This window comes from Dermacentor andersoni, chromosome 2, assembly GCF_023375885.2.
Source record: "Dermacentor andersoni chromosome 2, qqDerAnde1_hic_scaffold, whole genome shotgun sequence".
Taxonomy (NCBI): domain Eukaryota; kingdom Metazoa; phylum Arthropoda; class Arachnida; order Ixodida; family Ixodidae; genus Dermacentor; species Dermacentor andersoni.
The window spans coordinates 246969795-246984370 of NC_092815.1; the positions used below are offsets into that span (position 1 = coordinate 246969795).

At 45.1% G+C, this 14576-nt stretch overlaps 1 protein-coding gene across 3 annotated transcripts in view; it reads left to right on the forward strand.

Moving 5' to 3' along the window:
• LOC126539707 (arylsulfatase B-like) overlaps nt 1-14576 on the forward strand; it is a 75590-nt gene that overhangs the window by 22038 nt on the left and 38976 nt on the right. For 2 of the 3 annotated variants that reach the window (XM_050186559.3, XM_055075660.2), the window contains exons 4-7: nt 32-191; nt 3455-3567; nt 9550-9660; nt 10854-10979. In XM_050186559.3, coding sequence (XP_050042516.3) covers nt 32-191; nt 3455-3567; nt 9550-9660; nt 10854-10979 — 510 coding nt within the window. The remainder of the gene's footprint in view (nt 1-31; nt 192-3454; nt 3568-9549; nt 9661-10853; nt 10980-14576) is intronic. The other variant, XM_055075659.2, reaches the window with a different exon arrangement.

Consider the following 14576-nt stretch of genomic DNA (forward strand, 5'->3'; position numbering starts at 1 on the left):
AACCTCTAATCGTTAAGCACTGTACATGCAGGGCTGGGCGGACACGAGCTTGTTCGGATCGTGTCAGATACCGACTCCCAATTTGGACGCGCTGGCTGCCCACGGACTGCTCCTCAATCACTATTACACTCTTCAAACCTGCACGCCTTCCCGGTCGACCCTGTTGACCGGCCTTTATGCTATCAGGTTGGGTGAGCGATATTTCAGAGTCAACTACACCAGCCTCAAAGCCGTCAAATGTGTTTTCAATGAATGAGCTACAGATGAAATCGGAAGGTAACTGCTGCTGTTCTAAACGCGGCAGGAATCATCGAGCGCATCCTACGAGGATTGCATCTTTGGACATTCTGCGACGTTGCCGCTAGAGTTCTGCTAGTGTATCTTACCTCAACGCGGAAGTTTGTCTTGGCTGGTGCACATGAGGCCTTGCGCAAGGAACCAAAATATTTCACTGGATTAAATATCTTGCTTGAAATTATCAAGATAGATGAATTGAATTATTGAATTATTAAAAACTATTATTAAATTTATCATTGCTTGATTGGTTCATATTGAGATCAATATTTAGTGACTCATCATCATCATCATCATCATCATCATCATCATCAGCCTGGTTACGCCCACTGCAGGGCAAAGGCCTCTCCCATACTTCTCCAACTGCCCCAGTCATGTACTAATTGTGGCCATGTTGACCCTCCAAACTTCCTAATCTCATCTGCCCACCTAACTTTCTGTCGCCCCCTGCTACGCTTCCCTTCCCTCGGAATCCACTCCGTAACCCTTAATGACCATCAGTTATCTTCCCTCCTCATTACATGTCCTGCCCATGCCCATTTCTTTTTCTTGATTTCAACTAAGATGTCATTAACGCGCGTTTGTTCCCTCACCCAATCTGCTCTTTTCTTATCCCTTAATGTTACACCTATCATTCTTCTTTCCATAGCTCGTTGCGTCGTCCTCAATTTAGGTAAAACCCTGTTCGTAAGCCTCCAGGTTTCTGCCCCGTACGTGAGTACTGGTAAGACACAGCTGTTATAAACTTTTCTCCTGAGGGATAATGGCAACCTGCTGTTCATGATTTCAGAATGCCTGCCAAACGCACCCCAGCCCATTCTTATTCTTCTGATTATTTCACTCTCATGATCCGGATCAGCAGTCACTACCTGTCCTAAGTAGATGTATTCCCTTACCACTTCCAGTGCCTCGCTACCTATCGTAAACTGCTGTTCCCTTCCGAGACTGTTAAACATTACTTTAGTTTTCTGCAGATTAATTTTTAGTCCCACCCTTCTGCTCTGCCTCTCCAGGTCAGTGAGCATGCATTGCAGTTGGTCCCCTGAGTTACTAAGCAAGGCAATATCATCAGCGAAGCGTAAGTTACTAAGGTATTCTCCATTTACTCTTATCCCCAATTCTTCCCAATCCAGGTCTCTGAATACCTCCTGTAAACATGCTGTGAATAGCATTGAAGAGATCGTATCTCCCTGCCTGACGCCTTTCTTTATAGGGTTTTTGTTGCTTTCTTTATGGAGGACTACAGTGGCTGTGGAGCCGCTATAGATATCTTTCAGTATTTTTACGTACGGCTCGTCTACACCCTGATTCCGCAATGCCTCCATGACTGCTGAGGTTTCGACTGAATCAAACGCTTTCTCATAATCAATGAAAGCTATATATAATGGTTGGTTATATTCCGCACATTTTTCTATCACCTGATTGATAGTGTGAATATGATCTATTGTTGAGTAGCCTTTACGGAATCCTGCCTGGTCCTTTGGTTGACGGAAGTCTAAGGTGTTCCTGATTCTATTTGCAATTACCTTCGTAAATACTTTGTAGGCAACGGACAGTAAGCTGATCGGTCTATAATTTTTCAAGTCTTTGGCGTCCCCTTTCTTATGGATTAGGATTATGTTAGCGTTCTTCCAAGATTCCGGTACGCTCGAGGTCATGAGGCATTGTGTATACAGGGTGGCCAGTTTTTCTAGAACAATCTGCCCACCGCCCTTCAACAAATCTGCTGTTACCTGATCCTCCCCAGCTACCTTCCCCCTTTGCATAGCTCCCAAGGCTTTCCTTACGTCTTCCGGCGTTACTTGTGGTATTTCGAATTCCTCTAGACTATTCTCTCTTCCATTATCATCGTGGGTTCCACTCGTACTGTATAAATCTCTATAGAACTCCTCAGCCGCTTGAACTATCTCATCCATATTAGTAATGATATTGCCGGCTTTGTCTCTTAACGCATACATCTGATTCTTGCCAATTCCTAGTTTCTTCTTTTCTGCTTTTAGGCTTCCTCCGTTCCTGAGAGCTTGTTCAATTCTATCCATATTATACTTCCTTATGTCAGCTGTCTTACGCTTGTTGATTAACTTCAAAAGTTCTGCCAGTTCTATTCTAGCTGTAGGGTTAGAGGCTTTCATACATTGGCGTTTCTTGATCAGATCTTTAGTCTCCTGCGATAGCTTACTGGTATCCTGTCTAACAGAGTTACCGCCTCCTTCTATTGCACACTCCTTAATGATGCCCACAAGATTGTCGTTCATTGCTTCAACACTAAGGTCCTCTTCCTGGGTTAAAGCCAAATACCTGTTCTGTAACTCGATCCAGAATTCCTCTAGTTTCCCTCTTACCGCTAACTCATTGATCGGCTTCTTATGTACCAGTTTCTTCCGTTCCCTCCTCAAGTCTAGGCTAATTCGAGTTCTTACCATCCTGTGGTCACTGCAGCGCACCTTACCGAGCACGTCCACATCTTGTAGGATGCCAGGGTTAGCGCAGTGTATGAAGTCTATTTCATTTCTAGTCTCGCCGTTCGGGCTCCTCCACGTCCATTTTGGGCTATCCCGCTTGCGGAAGAAGGTATTCATTATCCGCATATTATTCTGTTCCGCAAACTCTACTAATAACTCTCCCCTGCTATTGCTAGTGCCTATGCCGTATTCCCTCACTGCCTTGTCTCCAGCCTGCTTCTTGCCTACCTTGGCATTGAAATCGCGCATCAGTATAGTGTATTTTGTTTTCACTCTACCCATCGCCGATTCCACGTCTTCATAGAAGCTTTGGACTTCCTGGTCATCATGACTGGATATAGGAGCGTAGACCTGTACAACTTTCATTTTGTACCTCTTATTAAGTTTCAGAACAAGACATGCCACCCTCTCGTTAATGTTATAGAATTCCTGTATGTTACCAGCTATATTCTTATTAAGGAATCCGACTCCTAGTTCTCGTCTCTCCTCTAAGCCCCGGTTGCACAGGACGTGCCCGCTTCTGAGCACTGTATATGCTTCTTTTAGCCTCCTAACTTCACTGAGCCCTATTATATCCCATTTACTGCCCTCTAATTCTTCCAATAGCACTGCTAGACTCGCCTCACTAGATAACGTTCTAGCGTTATTATGATTTAGTGACTAAATCATAATAATTTCCAGTATATTAAACCTCGCAGGACTCCAGCATGACGTCATGCTTGCGACGGAACCGGGAGGCATCAGCCTTGATGTCCCCACGATTGCAGAACAGATGAAGAAGCTGGGCTACGACACACACGCCTTGGGCAAAGTGCGTATGAATGTATCGCGTGCCTTGTGGCCGCTTGCGATGTTGCCAAAATGTCATGGTTTCTGAATAAAAAAAGGTAACCGCAATAGGTGTCGCTTATGGTTGTGCATTAATATGCACGTAGTAAGTAAAGGGCTGTTGTCTAGGACTACAAATAGTGTATTTGTCAGAGCGAAGTTTATTTCCCTCCTCTAAGTGCCATTGCTAGGCCGTTGTAGAAGTAAGTTTATTAGGCTTTATAGTAGTGAGTTACTCATGGGCCAAAGCACAATATACTTGCGCGTGTATAAGCTTCACATACCTAGTATTTGAACTGGCATGTTTGTATAAAAACAGGTCATGCTCCATAGAGAAAAGCTACATTTGCAGCCCGAAAGCGAATAATCGCTGCGATGGAGTGACGCAGAAAGTGGTGTAGTGGTAACAGCTTGGCATCGCAGAACGCCGCACAATGCGAATGATTCGGAGCGTCGGTACTTGAAGCTCGCTAGAATTCCCGTGTGACCTCCATTTTAGTGCAAGCAGCACATGCGCAAACAACCTGCCGGCCGTTTACATGTGTGACGGGGAAGTACGATCAGGAAAGTAGTGCCGTCGTGTATTTAAGAATCTAGGCAAATTAGGCTTGACGGAGACCAACAAGCTTTGTTGTATTACGTGCCAGCAGTCGAGACCCTGAATTCGAAATGCTGACAATCGCTCGTTGTGCAATAAATAAATAGCAGAAATTATATAAGCCAGCTCAGATGCTAAAACACTTTATTTGCAATAATTTCAACTTATGTATGGCATATTCAATATTTATATAGTGTTTGCCGTAATTTTATTACCGTGGTTCCAGACGCATATATCTGCATTATTTCCTACTATTTTATTTTCCTTCTTATGTGATCGGTGCCTTAACCAATGCAGTCTGAGTGTCGCTGCCATCTTTACAGTAATGCACGCACAGTTCAGAACCACCATATTGAGCAAAAAGGAAAGACGAAGAAATTTTGCGATGGAAGCCGCTATGCAGCATTCTATATGAAATTGAGTTCTATATTCGAATCGCCTCGCCCTAATGGGCAAAATCTCCTAATAAAAAAAATTACAGCTCTTGTCTTTGCTGAAAGGAACATATAGATAAAATACGTGCTTTAGAATAAGTGCCGCTGAGGTAAGAAAACATGCTAATACTATTTTCCGCAAGTGAATTGCTCAGATGCATACTTAACGCCTTTGACAAGCAATTCCGGTGGGGTGAAATATCAAAGGCAACTGTATCATACGTCTTGCATGTTCTTGTCCCCGTGTGTGTGTGTTTAGGTGCCAGCGTTCTTGTACTGCCCATGCATTTCCCACCGTACACACTGCCTGCGTACGCCTGATATGTTCTGCAATTTACGCATTGAATTTGGAGGAGTTGGTGCATCCACCGCTTCATAATTATTCGTTTTTGTGTTTTACGTTTATGCCACTTCATTGTTTTATAAGTTTTCATTATAGCATGCGTAACGTAATGCCCTTCTTGTAGAACCAACAAAAGAAGGAGTTCCATCTTCGAACGAATGCCGAAATGTTCAAAACATAGCTTTAAAAGAAAATGCGCGATAAAAATACTCGGAATATACAAATTATTTTCCGTGGAAGACGCCGCCGGTGCTCTACTACTGCATTTGCGCTGCATGAAACGGCGTGTCCCACACTCAGTATTTCACTCCATTTCTCTATGGAAAAATAAACTTGGTTTGATTGCAATGTGATTTGATTCACGAGCTGCACCGTAAGCACAACGTTAGATATCGTGCTTTGTTTATTAAATACATGCATCTTCTCTAACAAGGTGGTGCCGTTCTTCAATGCGTAGGAGGGCGCTGTTGGTCTAGCAAAACTGGTGCTTCGTGTCTACAATTTGACCAGAGCATAAGTATTAGCACGGATAAGTTCTTAACTAGTAAAAAGAATATGACACTGAGAACATTTTGTACCTGCAAAATCGATGGCCTCAAAGAATTACGCGTCGGTGTGCATTCACGCCGCTATGCGAGAAACAGCCAGCGCGCGAACACTGGTGAGCAGACGAAAAGTTGCATTCATGGGATTTTCTGTTATGCTGTACCATGAGTATGTGATAAGACGCACATATTAATAGGCCTCCGTATCATTTATTCAGAACTGCAATTAACTCGTTTGGCTACATAGCTCAAACTGTAACACATTGAAGTTTCCTTTTTGCCAAGCATCTGTGAAAGTATATACAGAACAGTAAACTAGGCACAAAAGCCAATAGCTGTGTCTATTGGCAGTTTCAGTGCTACTTCAATTCAGTCATTATTTACCTGATAAGAGAGAAATTCCACATTATTTAATTGACGAACTTGGCTGGATACAAATATTTCGTATTTGGAGATTCTTTACTGTTCTCACTGGAACTATTCAATCATTACATTTTTTATATTTGTGTTACACTGCGTGTCTTGAGACCCGTGAACTGTATGAGCCTAAAAATGACTTACAACCAGAATAAGTAAACGAAGAACTGTAAAAAAAAATATCCTTGTTGTTCCAGGCCACATATGGACGTCGCGTTAATAAATTAACGGGAACGCTTGTACCTAAATCTACACCAACGTCATCCCATTGTGCAAAAAAGTGAACTTAACGCAACTGAAAAAAGCGAATTGCGCACGCTGTGTCATAATGGCAATACTATTTGCAGCAGTGATATGTCCGATCTGATATGATATGCGCACACTCATTATGCATGACTAGACCGAATGAAAGAAAAATAATAATTTGTCATTTGACACCTTTCTCGCGATCAGTGAAAAAGGCATCGTTTGAGCAATTGCTATTGGTGAAACGTTTTCGGGCTGCGCCCACTTTACCTGTCAGTCACGCGATGTCACAAAACCGCAAAAACTCACCACGTCACTTTGACGTGGGGCGCTATAACGTAAAGCTATTCCAAACTTTTCTATTCCAATTCTGCAATCAGGCCTCCGCCATTGGTGAAAAACTTTTTTCAACCACCCCCACTTTGCCTGTCTGTCACGCGACGTCACGAAAACCGCGATAGCTCTGATTATGCGTGACTGGAAAGAACAAAAGAAAAATAGTTGTTTATGATTCGGCGCTTTTTCGCCATTAGCGCTCCGCTATTGGTCAAATGTTTTCGGGCGACACCCACTTCACCTGCCTGTCACGCGACGTCACAAAACCGCGAGAACTCACCGCGTCAAAGTGACGTGTATGCGTTGAAGATGCATTAATCTGCCGAGCAAAACTGAGTTTTCTTCTGAATAGACACAGGCTACCCCATTCCGATAGAAATAAAAGATGGCTGCAGACGTGGCTCAGGCACTGGCTACTCGCACCAGCCGGAGAGCATGGCATTATTTGCGTACAATAAAGTTTTTTGTGTGGCCGTGTAACGTTTTCGAGCACTTTCGGCATGTTCACAACCTCGTTCTGCGAACTATTCTTTGCTGAGGATCCTTTTTAGCGGCATTCTTAAGCTTCCGCTGCATGCCGTCGCGATTTTCGACCAGCCACCGCATGACAAGTAAGGGAAAGCGGACCAATCACAGACGCCGGCACCACCCTCTTCATCCGGTTATCGATTTTCAGTGCACTGGCTCGGCCCCATCAAATCCCTCTCTACTTGAGCGGGCTCCTCGCCTCTTGTCAGCTAATTAGATAAGACAAGCCGCTCAGTGTAGGCAATGTCATTCGTTTTTAAAGCAAACGAAAGTGACCTCCTATAAATGAGGAGAGCGTTTTATTGGTCTACTCAGACAACGCTGCGGGTCACCGCCCGATGCTTGCGTGTGCGCTTACGCAAATTTAACGTCAGGAGACTGGAATAAAAACATATTGGAATAGTTTTGCGTTATGGGGCCCGTGTGCGCGTTAAATACGCATTAATATGCGGAACAAAACTGAAAGTTCTTCTGAATGGCCAGAGACTGTCCTGTTCCGAAAGCAATAGAAGATGGCTGCGAGTCCTGGCACTGGTTACTCGGAAGTGACAGGTGGCATGGATTTATTTGCGTATAATGAAACATTTTGCGTGGCAGTATAGCGTTATCGATACCTTCAGGCACGTGTACAACACCGCTTTTCCAGCTTGGCTTTGCCGAGGATCAATTTTAGCGGCATTTTTAACCTTGCGTTGGACGTCGTCGCGATTTTCGACCAGACACTGCAAGCTGAGCAAGGGGAAGCGGAACAATCCAACACCACCTAGATAAGAGAAGGCCTGAGCGCCTGGCGAATGACGTCACGGAGAAGAGGCCGGGTGCGTGCTCGGGCATACGTGTTGAATGAAGGGATGGCGCCCTTATGGGAACGTTAAGCAGAGCGCAGTTATTGTTTTTTATGTATAGTTGAGCAGATGGCCCGCAGTGGCCAGAGGGTGTTGCAAGATTATTTTATTTATGCAAAACTATTTACGCGTTGCATTATTGTAAAGCCCGTCCGTAAAAAACGAAATGGTTCAACCTTAGGATTGAGAACGAATTTCGGGTAAATGATGACAGGGAGCATAGCATGGCTTATATTGAAAAGTCACAGGGCTGCCCTCTTCAGAGTAGCTTCTTTGCCTTGATTTATCGTCGGCGTGAAAGAGTTAGACGTTCATGCGACCACAAATGTTCTTCAACAAAATGTTAGCACTGCACCACGACACAGAACTCATGACAACTTCGCTGGTGTGCCCTTCTTCGCATTCGGGATGTATTTATTACAGCCTAGATTAGACTCTAAACGAATAATTTTGCTTTCGAGGCACTATTAGATATAGTACCGCAGTCCACATATTTGCAACACCTCAAATGAGTTTGGCAATGGAGATACAAAACATTCGTGCAACTATTTACAAAGAAACAGCTGCCTTATTCCGCAGAATTCCAGCTTTTGTCTTCTTTGTCTTAGCATTGACACCCAATATTCTGTCATCGATCATGCGGAAACGTGAACGCATGATTTTTCGGCCCCGATTTGTAATTGCTCCAGCAATTGAGCACGCAGCACTTGCAAGGCATGTCCTGGCATGAACGTAAACCACATTCCGCGGCATTGAACGCCTGCCGGACACACAACCGCTGTCGTAGCATAAGCGCAAAGACTACATGCACGGTTCACGTCCAGAAAGAAAGTGCACTCGGAAGCATGTCGTAGCATACCAGGAATTTTCTAACCCCGAAACCATCAACGGACCGGCAGGGTTCCCGGAACTAATCGAATTGTTATCGCCGCCGTCGCCAACTTGGTCTTCCGCGTCTCATTTTCAACATAGGTGCGCCGCTCCTAGCTTCGTAGCATGCTGCACGGAACTTCTATGTGGGCCTCTTTTGTGTGACGTGGCTCAAGGGGAGAGGGTACAAGCCAGAGTGCCTTAAGTTCTCTAGAGGGTGTTGACCAATCGCAGACGACGGCACCACCCTCCTCAACCGGTTATTTAATTTCACTGTGCTGGCTCGGCCCCATTGGAACTCTCTCCACTTGAGCGTGCTCTTCGCCTCTTCTCAGCTAATTAGATAAGAAAAACTGCTCAATGTAGGCAATGCTACTCGCTTTGATAGCAAAAGAAAGTGGCATCCCATAAACGGGAAACGCGTTTGATTTGGTTTTGCAAACAGCGCTGCGGGTTACCGCCCGATGCTTGTGTCGGTGTTTATGGAAGTTTGACCTCAGCAAATTGCAAGAAAAACATATTGTAATAGTTTTATGTTGGCAGGCTCCAGCAGACTGTTAATGTAGTCGGTAACACAATATCTTTCTTGGAGGAACGCTCACCTTGCCGCCCTTCTTCAGCCTTGTTATTTTTGTTTCGTGGCGTCGCTCGTTGCTTGTTCCTCTCAACAGTGCAGTAGGCCGGTGGTCGTAGAAGTATTCAAGGCAACGTTTAGGCAAGCATCAATTTTTTTTAAGTTGTCAGAACGTTGTTCTTACATAAACTGTTCCTCATTTTGTCTGCTTGCATTATTTCTTTCCCAGTGGCACGTGGGATACACAAGCACCAATTACACGCCCACACACCGAGGATTCAATACACACTACGGACATTACAACGACGCCAAGTACTACTTCAGCGCAAAGTTTAACTTCGTAAGTATGCCCATTCCTTCGGTACATTGGGGATTGTTTCTGAAGCGTCTATTTGTTTTTTCTTGCTTGTACAGGCATAAACAAAAAGGAGCAAACGGTGTTTTACAGTGAGACAAGATAATTTTCTCGCAAAGCCGAGGTAGCAAATCCGTAATGTCAGAGAAGTAGCTCAACTCTTTTCACGCACGTGGAATGGTGAAGTGGTTCATTTGGCAAAAATGTGCGACGGCTCATTTCTATACAAAACCACTCAACAGTAGAATTAACACATTTTCCCGCATGTTTGTGATTTCAGAAGAACGGGCAATTGTGAGTTATTTATAATTCTCGACCACCTGTGTGCGACAAGTGCGACAGGTTTACGATTCCCACACGTCTATGGGGCAACGTGTTTGCTTTTTCATGTACGCTGTTGTCATTGTTTGAGCCGTGACTGTCAATAGAGCAAACGCGCCGTTTTCTGTCGCGATAAAGGCCATGGGGGATGGGAACGAGGGCGGAACGGCGTTGTGCTCAGGCAGAAACTACCTATTTCGCGACCGCAAGCACGGGGAACTGACGATCGCGGCTCACACACGTGCGCGATAAGGAGGAAAGCGGAGAGGCAGCGCGAGAGGGAAGAGGGCAGCTTCGAGTTTGCCGACAAGTGCGCGTTTTGCACGGCCGCGCGTGGTTGCGCGCGCCGTATCTTGACTAGGATCTCCAGACGGCTCATACCTGTGCGCGCGCTGTGTTCTCGCCGCTCTTGCGTTGAAGCGACAGACAGCACGAAGGTCACTTCACTCGCTGCTGCTCCCACGCTTGCACACACCAGCGTTTTGACAGCGAGTGTCCGCGCTCGCCGAGTGTGATCTGTTCACGTTTGCTTGTGCGCGCTGACACCATGCTTGTTAATTCAGCTAGTACGCGAATGTTTCCAAGTTTATACTGCCGATAAAACTACTATCCTTACTTTATATAGCTCTCTACTAAGTTGCTATGGCAATCGATGCTTTGCATTCCAGTACCAACTACGAGTTTTTGTTAGCATAGCACAGTGGGAATGATAGTTATACAGCTCTGCGTAGGCTAGAGGAGTGAACACCTATTTGGAGACTGCTTCCTCTTAGAAATTCGTTGGCGAGATTATTGCTCCATTTACTCTTTGTTCTTGTGGTAATTTGTGCTTTATTTTTTTCTCGAATGGAGTTTAGTACGGCATATGCGGGACTGACTTCTGGGACAACAACTCTCCCGTTACGAACGTGGAAGGTGCATATGATACCCACCTTGTAACGGACAGGGCCGTTGAAATCATTTCTGGGCACGATACTAGGAAGGTTTGTACTGTCATTTCGCTTTTGTGTGTATAGGCGTCCTTGTGCTTAGAGAATGCCGATGACTTCTATCTTGTACCCATTTCGCGTCTCTAATCACCCGCCTTCTTTTCTCATTGCAATCAAGTTGGCTAGGTTTAAAGCTATAAAATGTTTTGAAAAGTAGCCTATCATTGGGGAGGAATGGTTGTTCCCCGCATACGACGCTATCAGAAAGATTTTTTCTGCCCATTTGAAGCACTGGGAGTTCCTATTTCGGACCAAATGACACAGTATGATCCCAATTACCTTTGGAAGTGCTAGTTTTGCGTTTGATATTATTACATGTATTTCGGATTTCACGAATCTGTAACTGCGTTTGAGTTCTATACAGATGACTGAACAGGAATTTTGTGGATGGATTCAAACATAACATCCTTAACCCATCATTGTCTCTTCAGTACAGGGGCACTATAACGTAAACGTATTCCAAACATTTCTATTCCATTTCTGCAATCAGCCCACCGCGATTGGTCAAAAAGGTTTTTGGCCCACCCCCACTTCACCTGTCTGTCACGCGACGGCACGGAAACTGTGATAGCTCCACATCTCATAGGACGTGTACACATTGATTATGCATAATTTGACCGAACAAAACAAAAAACGGTTATTTCTGATTCGACGCCTTTTTGCCGTTAATTCTTGGCTATTGGCCAAACGTTTTCGGGCTGCACCCCCTTTCACCTGCCTATCACGTAACGTCACAAAACCGCAAAGACTCAATGCGTCAAAGTGACGTGTACGCGTTAAAGATGCATTATTATGCCGAACAAAACTGTTTTCTTCTGAATAGCCGCAAGCTGCCGCGTTCCGAAAGGAATAAAAGATGGCTGCCGCCGATCGCTCCGGCACTGGCTACTCGCCCCTGCCGGAGAGCATGGGTTTATCTGCGTGTAATAAATCTTTTGCGTGGCCCTGTAACGTTTTCGCGAACATTCGGCATGGTTACGACGTCGTTCTGCCAACTCTTCTTTGCTGAGGATCCGTTTTAGCGTCATTATTAAGCTTCCGTTGCATGCCGCCGCGATTGTCGACGCGCCACCGCAAGCTAAGAGAAAGCGGACCAATCGCAGGCGCCGGCACCACCCTCTTCATCCGGTTATCGATATTCAGTGCAGTGACCCTGCCCCGTCGAATTCTTCTCCACTTGAGCATGCTCCTCGCCTCTTGTGAGCCAATTAGATAAGACAACTTCATTAAAACTTCTTTCTGGGCGAGTTGGTGCATACTTGACATAAAAATTGTAACAGCGCAAACACATGCAACCACAAAGTATCAAGGACGAGACACGAGCGCTGACGGTCAACTCAATTTTATTGACGGAAGAGGATACCTTATATAAGAGGAAAGGCAGAAGTTAAGGGGAAGGGGAGTGATACAATCGGGGGAAAAGATATTGCGCATCGAAGAACGAACGTGCCAGCAGCCAACGGAATCAGGCGCAGAAAAACAAGAAAACGAGAAAAAACTTGAAAAAAAAACTAGATAAAGGCGAGGGATACTAACATACAATCAAATCAGTAAGCAGTCGCTTCCAAAAATTGAAGCTCTGCAGCAAAAAGCGATACAGAAGGGGTGCTTACGCACTTGCTGCCATATTTCTGTATGTGGAACGCTTCCAAACTGACGCGCGCCGTCGCGTCGGCACTCTTGCCGAGAATCTTCGTCTCTCCCAATCGAGCCTCGCATCCTGTGCCTTCAATTACGTGCGCGACCAAATGTGCGTACTTGTCCTTTAAGTTACGTAAATTTCGGGCATGTTCCCCCAAGCGTTCATTAATGCAGTGGCCGGTTTGGCCGACATAAGCCTTTCCACACTTCAAAGGAATGGCGTAGACCACTCCTGTGGACCACTTGATGAACGGCTTCTCATGTTTTAGCTGACAACCTCTTTTTTAGAGTTGCAGATGCGTGGGCATAACTGTGCCAGCTTGTTGGGTGCCGAAAAAACTACGGACACCCCATGCCTGTTGGCTACCTTCTTGAGACTGTGCGAAGTCTTGTGCAGGTACGGCACAACCAAAGGCTTGTCGGCCTTCTGACGGTCATCTTTGTGTTCCCAGTTTTAGCTTCTGAAGGAGGGTCTCAGACACAGCAATCAAGACCGAATGGGGGAACCCCGCCGCCAGAAGTCGGCTGGCCTGATTCTCAAAACATTTCTGCATCAGGTGCGGGCACGACATCTGAAGGGACGATTCCAAACAGTGCGACGCTATAGCTCTTTTTACAGTTTTGGAATGCGCTGAATAATATGGTAACAAATCGTTTGTTGTTTTACGCGAGGGAAGTAGCCGCAGCAAACGTGCTTTTCATGAAAGGTTAGTCTCAGGTCTAAAAACTGTAAAACATCTGCGTCAGGTAGTTCGTGGGTAAAAATGAAGCCAAGTGTTTGCTTGTCAAATGCGTTTAAAACTTCACCTACTGTAGAGAGGTAGGTGAAGGCCGTCTGCTTTTTTAAAAGCACTAAGAAGTCATCTACGTACCTAAAAATCTTTAAAACAACCTCCCCCCCCCCCCCCCCCCACAGAAGGACCTATCTAAAGGTTTATCTACTTTTGCTAAAAATATATCACAAAGAATTGGGGCCACGCAGGACCCAATGCAGATACCGTTGCGCTGCAAAAAAGGCAGGTTGTCATAAACAATAAAAGTAGATTTCAGGTAAAACTGCAATAACGATATAAAATATCTACTGACAAGCCTGTTGAATTCCCGAATGACACTTCGCCGTTTGCTTCTACGCATTCTCTAACAGCCAACAAAAGCTGATCTTGAGGCACAGAATAAAAGAAATCTTGTAAATCTACGGAAAAACCAAAGCCAATGTTATCTGTGCTCTCAAGAAACAGCGCGACATCTGTAGATTTCTTTGTTGGGAACAGATCATACAAAGCAAGCGTTTTGAGGTGCTTTTGCAGAAACCGGCTAACGTTTATTTGCCACTAACCTTCTTCACTAACGATAGTCCGGAAGGGAATATCTGGTCTGTGGGTCCTGGCTGTAAAAAATGCGTTTAGGCTACTACTTCTGCTATTAGCAATATCCCTCGCAAGTTTGTCAAGATTTAATTCCTTACGGAAATTATTAAACTTGGTCTTGACCCTAACGGCACAAAGGCAAAAGGATTTGTTACCATATTATTCAGCGCATTCCAAAACTGTAAAAAGAGCTATAGCGTCGCACTGTTTGGAACTGTCTCTTCATAAGTCGGGCCTGCACCTAATGCAGCAAAGTTTTGAGAATCAGGCCAGCCAACTGTTGGCGGCGGGGTTGCCCTATTCGGTCTTGATTGCTGTGTCTGAGACCCTCCTTCAGACGCTAAAACTGGGAACACGAAGAAAAGATGACCGTCGGAAAACCAACAAGCCTTTGGTTGTGCCGTACCTGCACAAGACTTCGCACAGTCTCAAGAAGGTAGCCAACAGGCATGATGTGTCCGTTGTTTTTTCGGCACCCAACAAGCTGGCACAGTGATGCCCACGCATCTGCAACTCTAAAAAAAGAGGTTGTCATCTAAAACATGAGAAGCCGTTCATCAAGTGTTCCACAGGAGTGGTCTAC